Raw genomic sequence first — 27,282 nt, forward strand, 5'->3', positions numbered from 1 at the left:
CTCTTAATGATTTTTTTTTAGCAGATTACGATTTAAGATCTCATGCCCACAGGATATGGTATCTTCTCTGCTGTTCAGTTTGTTTGATCAGAACATTCACTTTTCAGGCATTTCAGCAGCTTCACGTGACTGGCTCCTACAGTCATGAATCCCTCTCTCCTTTACTCCAAGCTAATGAGAACATCCAATATTTTCTTGAGAATTCCAGACCTCTCCATCTCTAGTCAGATGGAGCAAAAGAGCCAAACTGTGCAATGAATTGCATAAATTTGCTATGTTCAAGTAGCTATAATTTGCTAAGTGCTTAAAAGAGATGGGGTCCCTTATGAATTTCTCAACGATGCTTTAATTTTCAAATTAATACCATAGTTTCCCCTTCCTTTCCTGTCCACAGGAAAGGACTTTTCTAGAAGGGACTCTTGAAGGGCTGGTTCATTCTTTCACTGCTTCTGCAGCTCCTGCCACCCTCCACAGCAGAGCTGCCTGTGGTTGCCATGGAGACCATTGCCAGCACTAAAAAAAGGGAGGGCGTGGCAGATGTAAAATGTAACAGCAGGCAAATGATTGAAACACTCTGCATTCCATAGGTCCTCTAGCCAAAATCTTAACAATTAAAAAAAAAAGAGTGATAAATCCATAACATATAGCATATATACATATATTACATACACTTACACTGTGTATGAGTAATATATAAGTATATATGTATATAGTTGTATATATGTATGTATGTTATATGCATATATTCATGTATATTTAAATGTAACATGTGTATCTCTGTCTACATATATACATAATTTTCTGCCCTATCCATGATTTTATTAGTTTGGGGAACCCATAATACTGAATAATATCTTCTCTGAAACAATACAGCATGAGATTTGCCTAGAGAACTGAGAGGTTAAGTAACTTGCCCAGAGTCACAGACTTCTGTCTTTCTATCCACTGCATCATGCTTCTTCCTTGCTTCTCTAATACACACAGGTACACACACATACACACACACAGATGGAGACAGAGACTGAGAAACAGAAAAAGAGATACAGATAGAGATGCAGAAAGAGATAGAAACAGACAGAAACTGAGGGATAATAGATAGAAAATCAGATAAAATATATAAGTCATTGGTGCTAAGCTCAAATAGAATCATGGGCCACAAAATGGTTTATGAAAAATATCTGTGGGATGCATGTTAACTTAGTTTCAAAATGTAATATTATGTTTTATTATATCTCTTATTTATTTTGTTAAATATTTTCCAAGTACATTTTAATCTGATTTGGGCTGCACTCAGGACCATTGTGGGTTTTATGCAGCCTAAATACCTTGTATTTGACATCTCTGATATATATACATACACACACACACACACACACACGTATATATATATATATATATACACACATATGGGAGAAACAGCATGGCATAGTATTTGTGGAGTTCACCTTGGATTCATGATGCTTTGGGTTCACATCTTTTCTCTGCCACATAATGGATGTGTTACTTCGGGCATGTCACATCTTCTTAGTGCCCTAGGCAAATCCTCTCTAACACATTAAGTTTCAAACTACATTGATAAAGGGCTTTTTCCTCTGGAAACTCTCTACATAGATGAAATCAGAATCAAATCCAGACCAAAAAATAAAATAAAATACAGATACAATTCCTGTCCCTCCCAACCCCCAACAAACAATTTACTTAAAACAGCAAAATCATGGAGTAGAGATAATGGGAAAGAGGAAGAAAGGTAAAGCCCAATAGATACAAAGTAAGGGCAATGGTACTGGCATTTAAATTTGGACCACTTCCCAGAAAACAAGAGTCATTTTTCTTCCACCAAAGTGAAACATGTAAAGAATTTTTTAAGCTTTTACATTTTGACTTAAGTTCTCTAATCTTTCTTTCACACCTGGCAACTGCCTTTCCTCAGAAGTTCATTACTTGTTATTTTTTTCTTTTCTTTTCTTTTTTTTTCAGTTTGGGGGTAGCATGTCATAGTGGCTAGAGGGTTAGAAATGGAATCAGAGAGACCTGTGTTGAAAGCCAGATGTTAATACTTACTATGTGACCATGGCAAATTGTTTATCTTCCCCGAAGCTTAGACATCTCTCTAACACTATAACTTATAGATAGATTACTGATCAACTAATCAATATATTAGCAAGACTGATCTACTGTGTAATTTTGAAGTACTGTCCTGTGACTATATTTTACTATGTATATTTCAATTCATTGTTGAAAAGATTTTTGTTTCACTTTAGAGATTTATTTTAGCTTTTTATTTATTTTAGCTATTTATTTAACTTTTAAATGAGGACCACAAAATATCTGAGCATAATACTCAATAGTGCTGCTAATACTGGGCAGGTATGTGGCACAGTAGATAGAGTGCCAGTCTGGAGTCAGGAAGACCCATTTTTCTGAGTTCAAATCTTTCCTGAGACTCTTATCAGTTGTGTGATCCTGGGCAAGTCACTTAACTCTGCCTCAGTATCCTTGTCTGTGAAATGAGTTGGAGAAAGAAATGGAAAACCACTCAAGTATTGTTGCCAAGAAAACCTCAAATGGTGTCACAAAGTATCAGATATGACTGAAAAGGACTGAACACAAACATGATAGTTCTGAAAGAATGAATCTAACAAGATGAACTTTAAGATAAAGATACATAAAGCTCTGTACTCAGGTTTTTAAATTAATAAATGCATGATTGTGTGGTTTGGCTAGGCAACAGTTTTTGTGGAAAAGATCTGGCAGATGGACCGAAAAGTCAATAGGAGTCAACATTATGTAATGACTTCAAAAAGCATTTTTTCAAATTCAGACTTCCTTAAGAAAAAAGTTTACCCATAAAAGGAAGTATTAGCTTTGGTGTACTGATATTCCACCCCACAAAATAAGCTTTAGAAAAGACATTGATAAACTGGAGCACATCTAGAGGAAGATAAGTAGGATGAGGTAGGGGACTTAAAATTACCAAGGGGTTTGAACTGTTCAACTGATAAAACAAAAGACTTAAAAGGATGGCAATCATATGACAGAAAGATTAAAACTGCTCTGCATGGCCCAAGAGAGGACCAAACAAGAGCATTGGTTGGAAGGTGCCAAGACCCAGATTTGGTCTGATATAATGAAAAAAAAATTCCTAATGATTAGAGCTGTCTGAAAGCAAAATAGTTTCCTTTAAAAAGTCAAGGATTTTTGCTCACTTGGCATCTCTAAGGTAATATTAGATGATAACTTATCATGCCCGGTAGAGGACATGCTTATATAGGAAGGGATAGACTAGATGATGCCATGATGCATGAGGTTGCTTCAAACTCCATCATTCTTCTCTTTCAAGAAGTTTTACAATGCAGGGAAGGGAGGCAAAGGACAGTAGGGGAAGAAGGAATCTATTTGAGGAAAAGTTTTCCATTTGTTTTTAAGATAAGGAAAATGTGGCCTATCTATTATAAGAAAGTATAAAGAAAAATACATAAAATTGTAAGGAAAATGTAATTGATGTAGTGAGGTTATGGAGGATGTAGGAGGTGATGGGATCAAGGTCACAAATGGAAGGTTTTACCCTTATAAACCTGCTCTTTACCTCAGGAAGATGAATGCAGGCACAGAGCAATTGTAGGATGGAAAGGAAGCTATGATAATGAGACATTTTGAGGTGGAAAGAAGGAAATGGAAAGACTTATTGTAAAGTAGCTGAGCCATTAACAATAAAATCCCTCAAAACGTTAGACTTGAAATTTATATATGTACAGAAGATAGTAAAATACATATACACTGTAACAATGCTGGATAATTAACTATGACTTTCAATTCAGAAACCCAGTTTCTCTGGGAAAACTAAAAGTACTGGACTTTGGGTCTCTGTCATATTTTACCTGCCTAGGCTCTTTCATTTAGGGCTCCTCCCTTGTTTTCAGAGCCTTGCTTTCCCATCCAACAGTGACAGCACAACAGCTTACACCATGTTTTCTCCCTCCTTCTTCTTTCCCTCCTTTTTTTCCCCACCCCCTAAAGTCTAAGAAAAATATCTGTCTGCCTGGCAATCAACAGACAATCCTAATTGTCTAGGTGGAGGTTTCCTTGAAAGAAAGAAGAGAGATTATATTCCCTATGTTAATGTTTTAAAGGACTCTGTCATTTAAATCCATTATTCCCTTCTAAATCTCAGTTTTCTTATCCGTAAAATAGGGAGAATGACACTTGTACTACTTATATCAGAGTATTATGGGAATAACTTAAAGGTTCTTTATTTTTATTAGCCTCCTTAGATATCCTTTATCAGGCAAACTGTTCTTACTGGCTGAGGTGCAACTGAGACAGAGTAAAAACATTTTCTGGCTACAATGAGGAGAATGAATTAAAAAAAAAAAAGATTTCTTATATCTTCCTTGATGAAGGGGCTTATAGGGATGGGGGAGAGAGGAAAGTTTCCTCTATCACATGTATTATAAATTTCATTGCATTATATTGACATTTCCTCATATTTCTTCTGTATGGTATTTACAAACTGCATAATGCAATAAATTACAGCTATCTCTGTAATGGATAGATAATTATCTTCAGAGTCAGGATGGTCAGTTCAAATCCTTCTTCTGACATACTGGCTGTATGCCTTTAGGCAAGTCACTTAACTCATCTGTAGCCCAGGAAAATCTCAAGACAAAATGGCAGAGAAATTTTTTATCTATACTGGTAGAGGGAATTTCCTCATTCTTACTTCCCTAAACCAATGAACTCACACATTCATTTTAAAAAGAAATTTCCGATGCATCTAAATTGTGTGCTTAGAAATAAATTGGTGGTAGTTATTGGTGGAGAGTCAGGTTAAAATTAAAAAAAAAAAAACCTGCCATTTGGAGATGTCTTTGATTGCTTGCAATTTGCATTGTGCGTATATATGAAGACTTTAAAATAAATATATTTGCTATCTAATAATCATTTGAATTACATTTTAAAATCTCATATTAGATACAAAACCAAGCACCTTAACTTTATACTAAAATGTCTTTCCTTTAGGAGTCCATTTTTAAACTGAAGATATATTCTAAATAAATGACAATTTAGAAGAAATATGTTTGTTAATAACACATTCATATTATTAGAAGTGAAATAAAACCTAATATATTGAAACTAACAGCAAAATTATTTTGAAGAAAGTATGGGAGCATGAACCAGAAACCTCTATGGTAAGAGACATATTCCTAATGAATGGCACTAATGAATTCTCTTTTCCTTGAAAAGAGTTTTCATATTATGTTGCAAAAACACATTTAAAAATGAAATTAAATATTTTCATATGGATTCTAGAATTCTAATGTCATTAAAATAAATGAGTCCATATGAATCGTTTTGGAAAAAACCATACAAGAAAGAATTTAGCACTCACTCTTGTATATAGAAATTAAACAGAATGTATCAACTGATAAGGATTACAGAAATTTTGTAAATGTTAAGTAACTTAAAAATGGAAAAAGAAAGGATACATGCCCTAGCCCAAAGGCTATTGATTAATATAAAACCTGAAGCTTGTTATGGGGTTCTCTTCCTGGATTGATTATAAGACAGATTTGTTTAGTAATATGGCCCAAAATACCCCCAATAGCTATGGTCTTCAGAGCTTTTAGAATAAAATGCGTAGAATTATCTGAAATGCAGCCTCTATTTGCTCCTTTTATATTGCCGCTGCTTTCTGCTATTGACCCATTCACTATAAGAGTAGATTTGCTGCTCTACCATAAAAATGAGCATCTGTGAGTTTATCTCTGTGATTGTTTCCCATCACTATCCCAAGTATAGTTTTGATCAAATCAGAGTGAAAGAAAATGAACACAAAATGTCATGTAACTATGAAACACTTAGCAAATATAAACTAGTTGTCATAGGGACTCACTTTTCCCTGAAAGGAAATAGGGACTCAAGTCTGGCCAAGAATTCAATGCCATCCTATTATGTTCAATAAATGTTTTTAAAGCAACAACCATGTGAAATGCATTTGTGATTCATGCTGCGGATAGAAAGAATCTGGAAAAAAATGAAAGAACCATCCAAAGGGAAGTTTCAATCAGATATGTCTAGGGAGATGGCATGTGATTTCAGGAAAACATGGACACATTTTAGCAGTTTAAAGGAACCAAGGAACAAGAACAATGAGTCTGTGGTAGCTTCAAGACTGCAACAACCTTCCCAGTGCCCAAGTCACTCCCTGATAGAAGGTCTTCAGGGATTTATGTTAATTCTTCAAAGGTACAGTAATGCTAAAGCAATAAATGCATCCCTGGTGACCTAAAAGTATTGGCACCTCTTTCGTATCACTTATCCCACATAGGGACTCATGAATACAAGAGAATTTGAATCACTATCCTGCTAATCTTAACCATGGTAAATTGCATGTTTTTGTAAATAAAAGACTATATTATTTAACTCTTAATTGGATATTCAAAAAATTATAATGTCAACAGGTTTTCTTTTTAAGTTCAACAATTTAAACATAGCCCTGTTTTTTTCCAAATTACATGAACTTGAGGACTTTGACCAAAGAAAGAGGCTTTTGAATACATATTCCCCAAACTCTTACCCAGTAAATGACCAAATGATACAATTTAGTTATTATCTTTGACCTGAAACCATGAATAGAAATAATTATAATATATATGAATGTCAGTATTGCTGACAGAATACTATGAGAATAAGATTGAATGAGACTTTCACTTGACTGCAACATTAATGGAAGGTAAGCATCTGGATTCATATACTGAATCCAAATTGTATGCTCAGACGACCACCTTTCTGTAATCAATCCCCAAATTGATTTCCAAGATAAAGCTTGGCAAAAATTACTTGAGGGCATCATTTTAATATATCGGTACAAAATATTGATTGGCTATTCACAATATTTTTAAAAGACATTTTAATATCTGCATGTTCTTGGAAAACAATACATAGTGAAATGTGTCATTGGAATTTAAGGTATGAAAGAATATGATTAGTTTTTGACAGAGAGAGGATTGGTAAAATAGTGACAAATTTGAAATGCACCCCTTTATAATACTGCTTTCAGATTAGGAACCACACAAATTTTATAAGCTAATCGATTGATAGTAGTATTTCTCTTTGTAATTGTTATAGTTCAGCAAACATGATTCAACTCATATTAAAACTATATATTTAAAAAGAAAGGCCTTTCTTATAAGACATTCTTTGTAAAACTCTTTCTTTTAAAAATCTTTATATTTATGCCTCAACTAAACAATATCATATATAATATAAAATAAAATTTGTAGACTAGATTCAGTGTTGTCTGTTTTAAAATTATATAAAATTAACTCCTAAAAATATTGTAATGCCAACATTTCTGACACTTTATTAATCATTTGGTTTTTTGCAAATGAAATTTACTTAATTTTAGAAAACACACTATGACAACTCCAGACTGTATTATTTAAGAGTTCCCTGGTGCATTGCTAGTTAACTCTGAACAACCTTGAGGTAAGACCTTTCTTTCAGTTAACAGATCTTGTGAAACAATTAAGGGATTATAATATTTCAATAAATGTATATAAGAAATGGAAAAGAGAAAGGTAACAAATTATATCTTTTTGAGAATAATGTTTAGAGAAATAAAAACTTTTTGTAGATAAGATTTCTCTTTCTATACTTCTAAAATTCTTTTGCACATAAATATCAAGATACATTTTGTCTAGATACGGTGCAATTTTTACTAGAAAAATGGATATAGAGTTCAGATTAGTCATTTTCCTACATTTTTTGGAAATCACATACTATTTTTCATGCAAAGCAGGTATCAATGCTCTCAATTCATTGACTTTGCAGTGTGACCTACTCATGTTACACATATAGAATAAGTTTTTCTTTTTTTACAGAACTTATGATTTCATTCTTATAAGAAACTTCCCATAGGGAATGTCTTCTAACAATGCATATCTATACCTTCTTTACAATTTATTGTCTTAGAACTACATGGGACACTACCTCTTAAGAAAAAAGAACTGGTTTGAGAATAAGGAAGAGAGGTTCAAATTTCTTTCTGTCTCTCTCTGTCTCTGTGTCTCTGTCTCTCTCTCTTTCCCCCTCCCTCCCTCTTTCCTTCCCTCTCTCCTCCCTTCCTCCTTCCTCTGCCTTCTCCCCTCTTTCTTTTTCTCCCTCCTTCCTCACAATGCACACACACAAGATGAAAAGTTAACTATACTAATTTTAATGAGAATTTCCCATTTTAAATAAATATGTATTTAAAATACAAAGTAAAAAATATACTACTTTGCATTCTCTAATATTTGAATGAAAAACTTCTGAAAAAATAGTATTCTCATTTTATAAAGACTTTTTGGTTTATATTTAGTTATGTTTATACCTTTAACTGAGATAAAACTTGATTTTTTAAAAGATGCTTCCAAATAAAAAGTTTACAATCTAAACATATTATTAAATGTAAGCTTTCATTTTAGCTATTGTTCACAGTGGATTGCTTCTTTTAGATAAAATTTTGCTTTGGATTTTATAAAGTTTTATAAAAAGCCTTCCAAAGTGAATAAAAAGACTGATTTTCCATAGATTAAAATACAAATATTCTCCCTATTTTAATGAATAGATCATCAATTAGAAATTTTCTCAGATTGTTATCTCAACTAGAAAACAATCCAACCCACAAATCATCAAATTACTTCACAGAGGGCACACCAATTCTTTGTAATTGACAAATTACCTGCTTTTTGCCATTGTCTCTTTCATTCCCTAACTCTCATTAGGCAACAACCTTCAATTAGCAAGAACATTCAGTGGCATGTTGTGTACCATGGAACAAATTTTCACTCATTTCCACTAACAACTTCCATGATTGAAAGCAGATGCTAGGTGCTTTTAAGTTCTCCTATAGGGAGTCCTTGCATCATTTAACACGGTATCCAATACAATAACACATTTTGGGCCACAGAATGAGCTATCTATAGATTATTTCCAGGATTATTTCATTTGCTAAAGGTAATCACTCCAACCAACTACAGTGATATCAAGATATGATCAAGTGTGAAGTTACATCTTTGTAATATTACTGCCTCTAGAATCATCACACTCTTAGAATGAAAAAATCAACCACGGTGCTTAAAAAGAAATAACTATTTCATATACCTCTCTTCTCTTGTACTGTAGAAAAATTGTGAGTATCTCAATATTATACATAAATATTTATTTGTGTACTTGCCAAGTGCCCATTCCTACTAGAGTTAGAATTGATCATGTCCAGTTATTTGGGACCCAAACCCTGAAATTGCTTTTAAATTTTTGTGTATAGTTTTACATATTGTCCACTTGTTGCACTCTCTCAGTACCTTGAGGGCAGGAATAAACAGGGTACCTACTACATTGCCGGCTTCGGAAACGTTACTTGATTCAACTAAATTGTCTCTATAGTCCTGCCTTAAATGTTTCCCTAACCATCCTAATCACCTCTGGCTTTGTCCAACCAAATAATTTTTTTTTCCTTTCCACTTTAAGGAGAGTTTCATGATACTATTAAGGTAAAGGAAATTATGTGCAGCTATTGGGGGCAAAATCATTCAATATAACAATAGGTACTATTTAAGTTTTATCCAGACAAATCTTTTGTTGAACCTGGACAACTATCTCATACAGTAGATTGATAAAAAAAATACAACAGAATCATGCTTTAACCTTCTTTTACGTAATTCACTCATTCATCAATCTTTCTTTAGTGCCTGTGTTTTTGTATGTGGGAAGACATGGAGAAGGAGATGTGTTGCTGGTGAGGAAAATCAACATATCCCTGTGCATAACTTAAAAACTGAAGATCGTAAATAAGACAGCCACACGTTGGGGAGAGTTGAACATGCAATTCACTCGAGTTCTCAAGTTGTTTTAATTAGGCTAGGATCTAAAATATTCATTGGGAACGGATATAGCATGAACCTGATCAAGTATCAATCAGCTTGTAGAGAACAGTTACATGAGTAACATGTATATTTAAACACTAAATAAAATCCTTGGTTCTTCACAAACTCAGAGCTAAAATGAAAAAAAAGAAACAAAATTGAAAAAGCACAACCAATCACAACCTACCCTGCTAAAATAAAACTCCTTACCTTAAGTTCTCAAGAAATTTAACAGTATTTGTGAAGTTTTCTTCTTTCCTTCATTCACTCAATAGAAAATTTTCTTACTATTCTCTCATTTGTTCTATTTCCCTAGTCTCAGATTTATATTGTCTTTAATTTTGTGGAGATGTGTAGGATTTATGAAATATTGGAAATTTTAAGATGTTTCTCTCTATATATATAATTTGCATACACATGTAAATACATATACCCAGGTATAGAAAAATATAACCATATAAGTATATAGTTATTGGAGAGGGACCTTTGGAAAAGAAAGATCATAAGTACAAACATCAATCATATAGTGCCTTTGGCATGCCTGAGGGATGGATGTCCCAGATATCAATCACTTTTTAATTTTGGTTTTTCTAAAGAAAGCATAAACTCTATGCTACAGAAAAATTTCCAATCTGATGGAGAGAAATTTCCATATACCAAAATGAGAAAGAGTATGAAAGAGGAGGGGGGGCAAGAAGGAGAGTGCAAGTCAATAAATTGTACTTGCTTGTATATTTTACTTGCTCATCATATGTTTGCTTTTCTGACACATTATTTTTCCCCACCCACAACATTTTCTCTGGCAGGTGGCAATTGTTGAATTTAAAACTAGGCATGGGAAATTAAAGAAATATAATATGGGTTATCACAAAATCCTATTTGATATAAATAAATGGAAGGGTTAATTTCTGTTCATATTTCTCAAGTTTTCAGAAGATGCCTTTTGCTTAAAGTATCTCTGCTGAAAGGGAAAGACATCATTGATGTTCCTCAGACTAGACAGGCACGGGAGGCAAGAGGTTACAGGATTCATAGAACTGAACCACATAGAAACATAGCCAACAAAATTTCCCATGCTTCCTGATTTTAAAAGGTAAACTATCTATACAAAAGGAGGCAAGTTTCAGTAAATTTGATAAATGTTAAAATCTAAAAAAAGCATGTCTGAACCAAAACTACCTAAATAATTAAACACAAGACTTTTATTTCTGTAAGGGATAAGAGTTTCTTCTTTTGGACACTGACCAAAGAGCTGGAAATACAAACATACTGTACAGAGAACTCATTTTTTATAAACTTGCTATAAAGGCAGTCTTAGATTTAGTCACATATATATAGCAAGCAGAGAGTAGAAAACCTTTTCAATCAAACAAAAATAAAGGCAACAAAAAAATCATCACCACATGTCTGCGTTTGCTCAGATAAGATAATAATATGTATCAGCTCCATTGACCTTTGCACATTTCAAAACACTTTCAAGTGTAGTATGTCATGGGATCCTCATAACACTCCTCTATAACAGAAACAACAGGTATTACCTCATGTATACAGATAAGAATAGCAAGGTGCTTAAAACAAATGGCCCAAGAAAACATAGCTAGTTAGATGTAGAGTAAATTAACTTTGAAGCTCCACTTCCAACAGATAATACCTGGTGTGTGTGTGTGTGTGTGTGTGTGTGTGTGTGTGTGTGTGTGTGAACAAATTACTTAACCCGTCAATGGGCTAGGCAACTCTTTAAGATTAGAATTTACAGAGAAGGTATTAACCTACTTCGTAGAAGGAGTTTCATCATCTTGGAGTTCCCTAAAATAACGAAATCACAGATCCAGGCTCTATGTCTATGGTATACATATATTTCCATTCATACATCAGCAAAAACAAAAAAGAGTTCCTATAATATCAATCATTTTGTTGTTAGGATTCTATAACTTTTTGTGTGCTCTTACAATTAAAGCCTGAGTGTCATCCCCAAAATCGACTGTCAGCAGTCAAAATAACATAATACTTCATTCTTCCCTGAAAGCACACAATTTCTTTGAAGATAAGGCCTTTTTCATTTTCATATTCCCTCTACTAAGTAGTGTCCTGCATATGTAGATTGAGAACTCTCTTCCAGTTAGTCAAGCAACTAGTATTTATTAAGCAACTACTACGTTCCTTCCAAGGACTTTGCTATCTATCTACCCTCCCTATACACAAAGAAAATAAAATGGCACAAACACTTTCCACCTTAATTTGCATTTTAATGTGCTTCAGAAAGTTAGAAATAGGATTTGGGAAAGCATAGGATATCAACAAGCCTCATATATATCCTTCTACTGACTGGTCAATATGCCTGACAAGAGAATGATAACAAGAGATGGTTGATGGTAAAAATTTTGAGACACAGCTAAACCAAGAGGTGTTAATAGCATTACAAAATTCCCATCTTTTATTTGATCATACTGCACTAAGTTGAACAACTATACAGATAGAGTCCAAAATCTAATTACACAAGATGCAACTTATTCTGTCCCACAATCTTCATGAAGTTGTAATTTTAGCTTCAAGACCAACTGATGTGCTGGGCATTTGAGAGGCACTGGAAAGCCTCTTCTTCACTCATTTAACTACTTCTAAGGCTCCTTTTCACCAATCTGGGGAATTTGGTCCTTAGGATTATTCTCTTTTCCTCTAGCACTCTCATTTCTATCAAATGCAGCACTCACAAGCCACCTGAGAGATTACTTTGAAAGTTCCAACTTGGATTAATAAATTCTCTAGAACTTAAATTTTTACCATTTGAGTTTCATCCTTTTCTCCTGGATATTTTTGCACTTATTTAATAAGAACTTGAACTGATTCAAAAACCTAAAATAATACTCCTCAAATCAAAGTTCTAATGGGATCTGTGGCTGCTTTCAGATATCAGGGCTGGGAGGGAGAATGGGGAAGGAAGTGAGGAAGAAATATCATGGTGTTCTTTCTCCTGACAGGGAACAAAGGGAATCCCCAAGGTAGTTTCCATCAAGAAAAACTTTTTTCCATGTTGGAAGAGGGTTGTCATGTTCTGGATTTCCTCCTTTGCCTCAAAATATTCCTGGCTCTTGGCTCTCTTTAGTATCCCTGTCATAGAGAGTATAAGCTTCTTTTATTGTAGCTCAACAAACACTTGAAAAGTTCAACATAACGTCCCCAAGTGGGATGTTTTCCTGAGTCAAGACATCATCATTTTCCACCATCTACAAGGTCAAGTTCCTCTCTTTCTCCTCAATGTAAGAGAACAGGATATTAAGCTGTATTATGTCACTTCCCCAAATGAGACTTAAAAACATCCAGACAAAAACAGGAGCACTATCCAGTACACAAGATTCTGAAACTCTTGGTGTCTGAGATGACCAACAGCAAGACTCTACGTTTATTTCTATACTGAGGTCTTACAGATATTTCAAGGAGGGGGGAAGAACAGCTTTGTACTCTAAAAGATTTAAGTATATAATCCTGGAGGCAGTGTTATATACACGAGACAACTGAAGAAACAATTGAAAAGGTTTATACTGCTTCGAGTGGGTCATTTAAATGAAGACTTTAAAATATTTTAACTGACAAATGAAAGACTTCTCAACATGAGTACTTTGTGTTTCACCTTTGTTCCAAAATAGCAAGTAAAAATTTTGAGTGACTGACATCACTTGAAGACTTTCTAGTGTGTTGTCAACATATACTGTTGTTCCCTTCAGTATCAAAAAGCTAAATGACAAGGAACATATCCAAATGGATATATCTTCTTCTGGGATTCAAATGTGTTCTAATAAATTTTGTTACATAATTTTACTGAAAAAGTATAAATTCACTAAATAAATTTGATGTGACTTGACATGAACACATATACACATTGCATATTTAATGCATAGACTTGTGATTTCCTTGGAGTAGGGATTCTTGAGTGAAGAAACCCTATCTATCAATTAATAATGGGCAACTGCTGCATAATTAATAGTATTAGTGAGTTGCCTGAGGGCATAGCGGCTAAGTCACTTGCCAAAGTGCATAACCAGTTTTTGTTATAAGCAGCACTTCAAAAGTCTTTCTGAGTCTGACTCTTTAATACATGATTGTCCTTCCTCTCAACATACACACACAGACATACAGGTACACAAAGACATTATATTTTAGCAGAATAGCAGAAGATAGAAACACATTTTAATTCCTATTATGTTGACTATTATTATTTATAATAAGTTAATGTTTATAATATTCTTTAAAAGAAATGATTTTTACAAGAGATAATTTATGAAGGAATTTGTTAAAAGCAAATGAAACAGTAAGTTTGTAAAAGAATGAATTTAAATTTCTGCCTATAAAACAGAACACTAGCTCAGCAAGCAAAAATTAATACAGAAACTATTTTAGTATACGGGAGTCTGGAAGTGAGTTTCTCTAGTATCTCTACCACACAATAAAGTTGTCTGCAAGTAGTGGGAACTTAAGAAATGCTTGTTGAATTTAATAAACCATTGGAAGATAGAAAGAGAAGTTGGTAATAACAGTCATAGTCTTTTGATTAGAGATCTACTTGTTTGGCATAATTCAATATATTCCAAGTTCAGTTACCTAGATAAGCTGAATGTTATACTCTGGATAATAATTTTAAAAACACTAAAACTTTTTTTACATTATTTATATTTATGCTATAAATATATGTATATATATAAACAATATATTTATATTGCATTTAATATAATTATATCTAATCACCAGACAATTTATATATTATTATGTTATACATGCAATGTTGCATATATACATATACATGTAAGTATGAATGTATCTATGCATGCATGTCTATACCCAAAATTGAAGACCTTTATACTTTGAAAACTCACATATCATTTCAATCATTTCATGAAATTCAGCATAATGTAAAATGCTCTACTATGTAATATTTCATTCCCTAACTTTAAACTAGAAAGCTAGCATTTAAGAGTACGTTAGGGATAAATATATCTCCATTCCCCTCAAATCACAGCTGTACTTTCTGAGTCTCCACTATTCTCTTCTAGGAAGGACACTTACTCAACCTTCATCTCCCCTTATAACCAACCCCCAGAGCCTCCTACAATCAGTAGTGCATGAATTGCTATAAGTCCATAAAGTTATTGCTGTTGGCCCTTGAAAAGATGTACTTAATTTTTGTCTACTACAAAGAAAAAAAAAAGTAACTGCTAGGGCAAGCCACAGTTCACTCCCTTGGCCCCATCTCCATCAGAAGAAATAGTAATGTATGCATTGCTTATTCAAAATTTTAACCTATTAATGCTCAAAACTGCATAAAGATTTTGGGGGCTCCCTACAGAGGAATGTAAATGTGGAAAGAGTGTATGTATATATGTGTGCATGTACATGTATGTATGTAAGCACACATATATAATGTATATGTATACACACATAAAGTCGTTACATAGCTCTACAGAACTCATTGTAACCTCTATATCATAATAACATAGTGCATTAAGATTTCAATGAAAGATAAAATGATATAATTCTAAACACTTATTCACATTGATTTATTTTAAACGATATTGTAAATATTGTTATAGTACCGCATAATCATTTTAAACATCATTTGGTAAAATGTGATACATTTTGAAATGTGTAATATTTCAGAGGATTCAAAATATATAAATGAGTTAGCATTTCTTTTTAAATTTAGGGAAATTCTAATAAGTGATATTTGAAAATCTGATATCTACTAAACTGATATGATATGTTACCAACAAGTGGACACATTGGCTAAGGCATATTTTATTCATTTTGTCCAAGGTGGACAATGCAAATCACTTAAATACAGTATATTACTTCTAAAAACATGTAAGGGAACTTTGAAATCCACATATTAAAGAATGCATTTAAAGAGAGTATATTAGATGCTCACATTAAAAAATCCATTTTGGGTAAAATTAGCTATTTTGCTTTTATTATTGGATTTTCAAATTAAGTTATATTCTGACATCTCATAAATTGAAGAAAAAAGGTTCCTTTTTATGTCCTTCAAAAAATCAACTCTTGCCCTTTCTACTTGAGAATGATTATTTTTAAGTCAAAATGTTTGAGTCATACAAATACTAATTACATGTTTTGTTTTGGTTTTTTGCCGTGACTTAGACAATTTTATCCAACTTCTAGGAAATGTGTTGACTAAAGACAAGGTTACCAATAATACTGAATAAAAATAGTAAATAATACTCAATACAATGTTCCATAAATGCCTGAATATCAGTATTCAGGATAAGCACTTATTTTGAAGTGAAGAAAAAAAGATGCTAATACCTACAAGGCTTTTAAAAAAATTATCATTTCATTTGACCATATGGATTAATATGAGTATGTTTGAACTTAGTATATTTAATTTTGCAGGACCAGTGCTGAACTTGTAGTACTCTTTCCTTTGTCATAATAACAGAATTTCATTAACATTTTATTAGATGAAACCAACTTGAGTAAGATGTGACTAAATAATCTGATGAAATGTTAGAAGAGAATTCCTCTTAAGAAACATTTCCTTCATCAAAAAGAAGAGTCAAAGATCACACCCAACTGCTTATGAATTTTTAAAAAAATACTACAATGGTTGTTCAAAAAGTAAATCTAGAAGGTACATGATACAATTTTTGATAATACCATATTTTTGTGGAGTTTTATAAGAAATGTGAAATTGATTTGATATTTTTGATATTTTGATACTTTCATATTTCAAAAGTACTTACTCTCCCATACACTTCCTATTCAAATGGGTCCAATTATTCAAATTTTACCACGAAAAATATTAATTTGCTACATAGATTTGTTATTAGCTTGTTGGAGTTTATGGGAAAATGGGTGCTTTTAGCTAATGAGACTATTTACAGTGGTAGGCAAAGTTTTAAGCAGGAACACAAAACATGAAATGATGAAACCTTCTCTGGGAGCCAAATGTGGAGTACCACTGCCATTAAAACTAAGGGTGTATACACATTGATACAGTTATATTGATTCACTTTAAGTGTTGCCACACTATAGGAAATAATAAATTGCCACAGAATTACTATACTGAATATAATTCACTAGTAATCAGTTTATACACTTCCTCTTTGAGCTAATTTCCTTTTATGGATTTCTCTGGAGGTAGTCTACCAATTTCATTTTTACATTAAAATACAAGTATTAATGGGTATTCACTAGTTCTAAGAGAAAAAAGTCTGAAATTTTCTCTAAAGACAATATTATGCATAACCAAATAATAACCAAATAACCAAAATCTTCAAGTTTAAAGATTATAATGGTAAGCCACTTGGCAAGGTTTTCATTTTAATCTACAAAATTAGAATGTGCAGCAATTACTTATGTTTTTAAATACAGTTACCCAGTATTATGTGTACTTAATTCACTTGCACTCAATATACTGTTGGCATCATAACTGTCATATCATAGGTGCTTACTATATTCTTATTGATTGGTTTTGTTGATATGTGAAAATATGGTGTTTAGAAATATTTAGTGGGAAATGTAGCAAGTACACATGCACAGAAACATACATAAATACTAACTCAATGATCTTGGGCAAAACATTTGAAAGCATTGAAAGCCTAGGCCATTAATTAGATGCTCAACCTATAAGTAGAATATACCTCCCTATATTCTGTAATTGAGGGTGATGAGATTTTGTATAGAATTTTGTTGAGGAAGAGAGATTTATTTTGACACTTTACTTGGATTATTTAAGTATTTAGATATAGCTATTCATAGAAAACATTTTTAGTGACATTATTGTTAAGGAATGATTTGTTACATTGATATTTGAAAAGTCAAAGAAAATACTTAATACTTCAAGGTACCTATTTTCAGTGTTGTCATTCACAGGCATGATGAGAGAAGGTTTTAGGTCACTTTTAAAAAGACATGTTTAAATACCAATGTTATATTTTCTTTTACTTGAATTTGTCAAATATGAAACTCTGTTAAGTATGAAACCTTAATATATGTAACTCAACCCCTAATTATCTGCATTGAGATAGAGGAAATAAATTACAGGTCATACCTAACACTATACACACACACACACACACACACCACATGTGTACAGGCATGCATGTGTGTGTGTATGTGTGTGTGTGTGTACGTGTATGTGTGTGTTATTTCAAGCTCAGATAATTCACTCTCCATATTAAGAATTTTACTCTTCCATCCTGGTTATCCTCCTCATTTTGAGATATATAAAAGATTCTGATTAGCAGCAAGGCAGTCAAGAGTTGATTAGAGAAATGTTAAGTAGAAATTAGAAACTATGCCTTCTACAACTCGAACCAGAAACTGGGGAAACATCTAGGGATTTGCAGGAATTTTAGTACTATTTATCATAGAATCATTCATAAAATATTTATTTAGCATCTAAAAGATGCAATGGAGTCTGTTAAGTGTTTGCCATGCCATATAACCCTGCATTTTGCCATCTATAACTGTATATGCCCCTTAATACTTGTAAAGTACTATTATACTTGTATAATTCATGGCCATACTGATTGACTGGATCCTTAGGTGATGTTGTAATAATGCACAATAATCTTTCAAAGGTTCAGGGTCATAATATGCCCTTTGCATCAAGGATAAAATTTTGTCCCTTACACTTTCAGTGAAGGAATTTGAATAGGTATAAAAGTACACCCATGAAAACTGGAAAGCCATGCAAGACATAAAGTCACAGTATATTAAAATAAAAATTGGATTCACCAGAATATCCCAGTACTTGACCAGGCTTGATAGTGAATTATACAATATTTCCAACAGGCAACTATTAATAATCAGCTATGAAATTTTACAATCCATTAAGTTACACACAATATCAAAAAGCGTTTTTTAGAAAATTTGATATTTATACTTCATGAAACTACTGAAAGTATCATTAAATCAATCAGTGAAAAAAAAAAAAGAAATCACTGACAGTAATATTATCTGGGTTTTGATTCCAGCTCTTCTACTTATCTATCAACAAACATGTAATAATTATCTATCATGACTTGTGCCTGGAACAAGTCCCTGACTACTTGTACGATCTTAGGCAAAACACAAACATGAAAGCCCTCAATTTACTCTTCTGTACAATAAGAGGGCTGAAGTAGATTGTTTCTATGATAACTTCCAGGACTATAAAAATCCTATAATCTTATGAAAAAGATAATAACAATATTTACTCTGAGACCTTAACTTCATATTCAGTTTCTTTGACAGCATATATACTTGAATAAAACAATTTTAAAGTATGTAATCAAAATAGTTCTGCTAGTCATCAATAAATAAATGTTATATATAGATCAAACCAAGTTACAAAAACTCCAAGTGAAAGCCAAACATTTTCATTGTAGTAGAATTTCATTATAACAAGTCCATGACTAGAAAGCACAGTTCTAGCTGTAGGATTTACAGAAAACTTGAAACTATTTAGAGTCCCTATTTCCTTACTAAAACTCCTTGAAAGAAAATTACTTGGTAAACTAAATGTTGTAAGCACACACATGGAAAAGTGAAAAAAAGAATTCCCTTAGAAAAAGTCCCAGGGGAGAAGGGGATAAGCAGGGTGGGGAGGGCAAATGGGAGGAGGGAGTAATTAGAAGTAAACACTCTTGGGGAGGGACAAGGTCAAAAGACAGAATAGAAGAAATGGGGGGGGCAGGATAGGATGGAGGGAAATATAGTCTTACACAAAATGACTATTATGGAAGTCATTTGCAAAACTACACATATATAGCCTATATTGAATTGCTTGCCTTCTCAGTGGGGATGGATGGGGAGGGAGGGAGGAAGGAAGAGAAGTTGGAACTCAAAGTTTTAGGAACAAATGTTGAGAATTGTTTTTGTGTACAATTGGGAAATAAGAAATACAAGTAATGTGGTATAGAAATTTATCTTGCCATACAAGAGAAGAGAGAAGATGGGGATAAGGGAAGGAAAGGGTGTTAGAAGGGAGGGCACATTGGTGGAAGGGGCAATTAGAATGCAACATGTTTTGGGGTGGGGTAAGGGGAGAGATGGGGAGAAAATTTGGAACTCAAAATTTTGTGGAAATGAATGCTGAAAACTTAAAATAAATTTAAAAAATCCCATTCACTTTGAAGGATGTGTTCCTATATACTTTCACTCTGGTTCAGCACTTAAACAGTGCATGCTGTGTATTAACTTAATGAATACTTGTTGACTGTTGAGTGAATGAGTGGTTGTCTTCCTTTCTTAAGTGTCTCCAATACTGAAGAACTGCTGCTCTGATGAGATGTTGGGGAGTACAATTAGGAAGGCAGAAGTACCCTGCAAAGAATAGCTATTAAATTGGCAGCTACTAAGTTCTTAATCAGAATAATTTACATGGAAAGAGGTGCTGTAGAACATTCTTTTTGAAAGATTACTCATTATAGATCCATTAATACTGGTCAACAAATATTTTCACTATTGGACACTACCTAGGAATTGTAACGATTTTGTAAAAAGGTTGAAACTTTTAACAGTTATGTTAGGGAGGCAGCACTCACTTTACGGATTTCAAAAGGAAAAAATTTATTCACAACAAAGCCAAACAAGCAACATTGTAGAGAGGGTCATGTGATATAGAGCACTTCTATTTGAGATAGAAGAATTTTATCAATATGTAGTATTTTGTGATTTTTTTCTTCAAAAACTACCAAGTTCAAAGTATTGGCATTGCTTTGGATTAGGGCTATTTCTCCCCATGATAATTTGAAAAACTGGAATAAATCTGGCATTTTACTTGAGTTATGACATATTTTGAAATGTCTTGACCCAAATATTCCCTAAAGCTAATGAATTCAGAGTTTCTGAAATGAAAACATAAAGCAATATCCCAATATTATCATCAATCTGTACTCCTCTTCAAGCTCCTTCCTCTAGGATAGGAGGGGATAGGAGGAAAAAACGAACAAACAGAAAAAAAACCAACTTCACACTGTTAGAAGACTCTGACCTAGGACTTCAACCTGCACAGATATTTTTGAACCACTTGATCCATCCCCTTTCAAAACCAATAAGCTTTAGAAACTGGAAAATAAAAATCTCCCTTGTTCCCTTGTTGTTATAATTACCTATTAGTATACAGATAAGAATCAATAGAAATCACTTAAAAAGTACTAGCCACTTTAATTCACCAATATCATACTACAGCACTTGAAGATTTAACATATTTAAAATAAGTGTAAAAGTAAACACATGAGAATCAAACCCAAGCAATTAATACAGTGATTCAAGGCAATGTATCCTCCTACCCCCTACATTGACTCATGCAAAAATTATTACAGCTTTTGGAATATTCAATTTTAATCCTTTTATTTAGGCCCCTTGAACATTATACTCTGAAAGAATGGGCATTCTACATTTAACTATGTAATATTTAAAAGGCTGACTGGATCCAATGTTGCTCTTAAGGCAGGGCTTTTTTTCTGTAAGAACACATTTTAGATTTCCTATTGAAAATCAATGGAAAAATAATATTTAAAATACATAAGGTGTTTGTGCTGACGTTTTTAGCAACAGATCTCTCTCTCTATGCACTATGTATGTATATGTGTGTATACGTAGATATATATGTATAAAACCTACTATATGCTTAATTCATCACTGTAATGAATTAAACGAGTACAAAATCACTTTACTGAGGGATAGATGAACATATGGCTAAGATACTAATCTTGTGAAAAACTCTATTGCACTTATTTGAGCTTTATTTGAAGAAGTTAATTCCATTTGGCATCAATTAGTTTGCAACAAGTGGAATATTAATGATTAGCCATAGTTTATTCTCTGCTCACTATAGAGTAGGAAGTCTAAGCACTTGATTTGTGATTAAGTGATACAATATTTGGGGTGTGACATCAAAATCATTCCTGATGATGCCCACAAACCAGTGACTAGTCATACAGTTAGAAATGAAAAGCGTGAAAACACAGTGTGATACAACATTTCTGTGATATTTTCCCCCTGTGCTGGAGCTACTGTTTATAACTGTAATTGGATTCGCTAAACCAAAACAGGCAGATTATTAATCAGTAGGCTGGATTGGCAGAGAATGTCAGAGAAACTATTTATCTATGACATGTTTAATATTTTACATTAATATAAAAAGCTGTTAGTTTGGCATACAGTCAGATAAACTTGAAACTAGCAACTAGCATCATGAACTGTTACCACTCAAATTAACTTTTCACTCGGAACTACAGATGAATCTTCACAAGTACTTCAAAATAAAGAGCGTGGTGCTAAGACACTTTATTTTTTAAAGAGATGATCCAGAAATGGGCTAGACTTTAAACATCAGCTTACTGTTTTTCTCATTATTCTGTTGTAGCTATAATGCAAGACAATGCCTTTGCCACAAATGGACATTCTCAGGATTTATTCATAGTCATACAGAGAGGTGTTATTCCACTAAAAATACTAACTGAAAATTTGGGAGCATTTGAATCTCACTTACAGAAGGATATCGCTAGCAGTATATCATGGGATCTACCAAACATTCCAAAAATCGTAAAAGGAATCAATGCTTAGATAGAAAAATGTTCATACCAAGGCATTATATTGCCCTTGTACTAATATTTTCTACATTTATTAAAGACTATAAGTGTAAGAATATTTGATATATTTGTTTCAAAATTGAAAGGATTTTTTTCAAGCAGCTATATCTTTTTGCCCAGTGTTACTACACATAAACCTTGATCTTTATGCCAAGCCAGACCATACTAGATTTGATACTGTTTAATTTTAAGCATATATTTAACAATTGTGATGAAATTAAGTTCACATCAGCGATAACACATTTAGCTGGCACTTTAAGAGGTACAACACACCTTCCCCAGAGTAACAGTATAAATTAAAATATTCAGGTATTTTTGTCCCCATTTTCCAGATGAAGAAACTGAACCTCAAAAAAGATTAAACATTTTGCCCACAGTCACTCAACTAGTTAAGTTCTAGAGCCTAGATTAGAACCCAGTTCTCTTAGACTCTTAGTTTAGTGTTCTTTGCACCACACAGTTATTTCCTCATTTTAGACAGAAGAAAAAAAAATCCTGTGAAACTTCATTGCAAAATGCTGATGACAAAACAAACAGAAAGAGGAAACTTACACGAAAATCATTACATGTCCTTTACAATGAACCTGAAATTCACTCTCTAGTTACTTTATAGTTCTACAGCATGTTAAAAACAAAACTTACATGCTAAGACTGAAGATGAATAAAAGTAGCTTCTTTTATTTTAATAAAACCAAACTCTTTTTTTTATTATTTTGTGAACCTGAAGAAATTGTCAATCTAAGAAAACTACTTAACTACACACACTGAGGAAGAAATTCTGTGGAACATCCACATTTAAGTTTCTACATTTAAATTAAGTGCAACTTTATGATAAGCTTAATTTTTAAGAGAACTAGTGAAGTTAAGCTAAAATCCTATAGTTTGAAAGTTCAATGCTCTAAGAAAAACAGGGGACATTACACACACACATACACACACACACACACACGATCTTTTAAAGCTAAATTTAAAGAGGCTGCGCCATGGTTTTATTAGAATACTAACTTCAAATAGAGGAGCTAACCACTGACCACTCAAATCAGTATCTTAACTTTGCACTCTGTAACAGGACATGTAAGTCACACTAAGGAATACATGTTTTTATCCCCTTCCCCTGCCTATCAGCTGCTTTGTCTGTGCATACAAGGGCACTAAGCAGTCTTCTCATGGAATCATTAAAAACTATGAGAATAGCCTCTAAAAGGACAAAACTCCCAGTGCACCTGTTTATTGCATCTCTTGTCTTCTTATAAGATGACATTTTACATTAAACACCTTGGGGGGAAAAGCTGAATGCCATTTTCTAACAAGGTTTATAAATGTGAATAATATAAGATATAACTAACGTAAAATAGAAAAAGATCATCTAAACAGTTAACCAAGACTTTGAACTGAATCTTTTAAAAAGTGTTAAGTTTTACTACTATGATCACAGACCTCCCATAGTTAAAAATAAAACTGCTAATATACTCAGATTCATTCAAGCCCTAAAGCCTTGTTCAAACCCACAAACCAAAAAGGATAGCACTGAATAGCTTTGCAAGGAATATTAACAATGAGTTCTGCATGTAAGAAAAGATATTTTAGAGACACTATTTTTCCAAGCTAATGTTTTATGTATCAACAAAGGAATCCTAATTGATGTCAAAGTGGATTCTAAGTTTGTAGATTGTTATACTCTTCCCCCCAAATAATTCAAAATGCTATAATTCACAAAGTCATCTGTAATCAAACAGAAGAGATTTCATATAATGCTATTTGAAGATTGCAGCTCAAATTGCTTTTTAAAAACATATAGACATATAATATCGTTAACACTTTTAACAAGTACAACAACACTGTCACATGTAATTTCTGGGCATGTAAAATAAAATAACTTCAGGGCATAGATTCTAGTACCTCTCTGATTTCATTAAAGTCAGAGAAGAAAATGTAAAGTGCTCTTAATATTAGTCACACGGTTTATAAAAGTTAACAGTTACTGGTCTCAGTAAGGCCTATCAATCTATTCTTATTTTTTTTTTTTTTACATTAGTAAAACCATCCTTTCTGAGCCAAGGCTAATCACGTTGTTACAACTCAAACACAAGGAGGAAGGAAAATATGTAAGAATAACCATACTCCTTTTATTCTGTGTGTTTCTATAGGCTTCGCAACCCTAGCATTATCGTGTAACGCCAAACTTGTCAGTTTCATGGGCAATTCTTGATAAACAAACAAACAAACCCCGTAGAAGTCTACTTGCTACCACAAAAACCATATAGGCTGCACCACCTCTGTAGTGACTTAATTCACTCTATAGTGACTTGAGCCTGCTGAGAAACAATCGATGCAAACACATTACACATCAGAATAAGAGGAAGGTAAGGAAAAAAAAGAAAAGCATCTTTGCTTTCAGCCATTAATTATAGATTAGCCAAATATCACATTGCATATCACACAGACACACACAAAAAGCTTTCCAGAGATGTGTGCTTCAGACATCTGTTTCAAAAGCCTCTCTACCCATTGTCAGCGCGCCCAAGACTCTAAACCTTGTGGATTGCTCCAAAAAGGCTCGAGCTGAGCCTGCTAAATATAGATCATAGGGACTTTCAGTATGGGGGGGGGGGGGGGGAACCAGAAGATGAAGAAAGGGACATGGATATATATGAGTAAGTATTCCCATTTTGTTCCACCCAAACATCGCAATGACATTGAAAATCAGAGCTTAAAGACTAGAGGGAAGTGTGACCCACCCCACCCCCACCCTTCTATTCTCTCGTATATTCAGGACGTCATTAATGCGAGGAGTAGATTATTGCAGGATGTTAGGAAGCAGTATTGTTGGTGATGCCCTATATATGCCTCCGGATAACGTATTGTAGATGGGAGGGGGAGGGAGACGAGAAGCTACTTTGTTACCTCGCCAAGAAAGGCATCAACTCGGTATCCACCACCAGACAGAGCTGTCTTCCGAGAGAGGAACCAGGGCAATTGTGGTCCTCCCAACGGAAAGCAACATTGAGCATCCGCCGTCGACAGATAGCTCAGAGCCGGAGGAACAACCCCCGCCACCAATAAGGAGGAGAATAATCCTGGCACTGCTAGCCCAGCAAATGCACTCACCAAAAGGCGTTGAGCCTGTCTGCTTTCTCCCAAACATGCACCCACCAAAATAGACAAATCCTCAATTCCAGGGAAAGGTGTGTGCGCCGCCTCCAGGCTTCAGTGCAAGGTCCTGACCTTGCCCAACTGCAGCATCTTTCGCTTTTGTTGTCTGTGCGTGGCTCCGGGACAAGTGATGCTGGGCAGGGAAGAGAAAAAAGCGGTAAGGAGAAGGCTGCTTTCCAGCTTACTAATCTCTTGTCCCTTGGCTTCCTCCACCACTGTCGGTGCCTCCTGCCTCTTATCCGGGGCTCTTACAGCAAGCGCAGCAGCGGCGCTGTAGTGCAGCCGCCGTGGTGCCACCGCCGATATCTATCCCTTCTGCTGCTGCCTCCGCCTTCTCCTCCTCCTCCCGCACATCCGCCGCTGGATGTAGCTGGAGTAGACCCAGTAAAGACACAGCTGCCTCTGCTCTCTCTGCCTTCTCCGTTCAAGCGCGCGCCTACTGATGCTGCGTCTGGGCTGCTCCGGAGAGCAGCTGCCCTCCCTCCGCAGCTCAGCGCAGCCGCCGCCGCCGCCGCCACCTGTGCTGCCGCCGAGGGGCGAGGCTGCTCCGGAGCAGCAGCAGCCGCCCCAGCCTCAACCTGCACCTATACCTCAGCTCCAGGCTCTGGAGCCCAGTTAGTGGGAAAACGTCCTCCTTGCAAGGGAAGCCTGCTCTAGCTGCCGAGCATGCCCAGTGCAACTGCTAGAAAAACGAGAGAGAGAGGCACTTGAATGTGTATATTCCACTTCTGGTTTTAGCAGCAGCAGCAGCAGCAGCAGCAGCAGCAGCAAGGGGAGGAGGCCGTGAGTTGGGAGACAGGAAAAGCATCTGATGGAACATCGAACCAGAACTTGAGAATGATGGAAACACTTGGGCCCCCAAGAAAGCTAGAAAGAAACGTTGGGAAAGTATTTTTCCCGTTTATTACAGTTTACTCCCTCAAAAACAAGTTATTCCCTTACGCTCTGCTGGAGGCTTTTTTTTAAGCAGATGTCAAACAGCCTGGAAACAAAGAAGGAAAATTTCATGAATAGTCATGGGAATGGGGGACGGGAGACACGGAAGAGGGGAGTTCGGCTAGGACAGACATGACAGGATTTCGAGGTGGACATTATTCCCCAAACCTCTCCAATGATTGTAGTTCTAAACCATGAGAGGTATAAATAAATACCTGTTTGATGTCTTCTCCAGAGTGCTAGTCCAACTCTGATCTCTTCCTCAGGCTCTTTGTGACTTTCTCCTTCAGTGAAATCATTCTACTGTGCATCTGCGGTGCCTGGGCAATAAATGAACCTGTCCTGACAGGAACTTGAATAGGTTGCCTTGGGTAATAGTGCTCTCTCTCTCTCTCTCTCTCTCTCTCTCTCTCTCTCTCTCTCTCTCTCTCAAATATCTAACGAACAAATGGTTAGAATTTTGTTTTCAGTTCCCACTTTATATTCTTCCTCTTTACATCACTTTCTCTTTTTTCCTGACTTGATTACTATCCCACACCTCATATTTGCCATGCCTATTTCCCTGCCTCTTCCCTATTGCTGAGGCAACCCATAAAGGTATACTCTTTTTATTGAAATTTAATGCCATCTTTTAAAAATATATTCTCAGCATCATTACACAAAGCACACATATTACATGTTGTCTTCATATGTCAGGG

General features: G+C 34.5%; 1 protein-coding gene across 4 annotated transcripts in view; it reads right to left on the reverse strand.

Annotated features, from left to right (window-relative positions):
- CTNND2 (catenin delta 2) overlaps window positions 1–26,889 on the reverse strand; it is a 1,167,955-nt gene extending 1,141,066 nt beyond the window's left edge. For 3 of the 4 annotated variants that reach the window (XM_072605431.1, XM_072605432.1, XM_072605429.1), the window contains exons 1-2: window positions 26,800–26,889; window positions 25,604–25,781 (exon numbers count right to left, since the gene is read on the reverse strand). In XM_072605431.1, the coding sequence (XP_072461532.1) occupies window positions 25,604–25,640 (37 nt within the window). In that variant the 5' untranslated portion in view covers window positions 25,641–25,781; window positions 26,800–26,889. Of the gene's footprint in view, window positions 1–25,603; window positions 25,859–26,799 lie in introns of those variants that run through there. The other variant, XM_072605430.1, reaches the window with a different exon arrangement.
- Window positions 26,890–27,282: the final 393 nt, after the last annotated feature.

This window comes from Notamacropus eugenii, chromosome 4 (assembly GCF_028372415.1).
Source record: "Notamacropus eugenii isolate mMacEug1 chromosome 4, mMacEug1.pri_v2, whole genome shotgun sequence".
In the NCBI taxonomy this organism is placed as follows: domain Eukaryota; kingdom Metazoa; phylum Chordata; class Mammalia; order Diprotodontia; family Macropodidae; genus Notamacropus; species Notamacropus eugenii.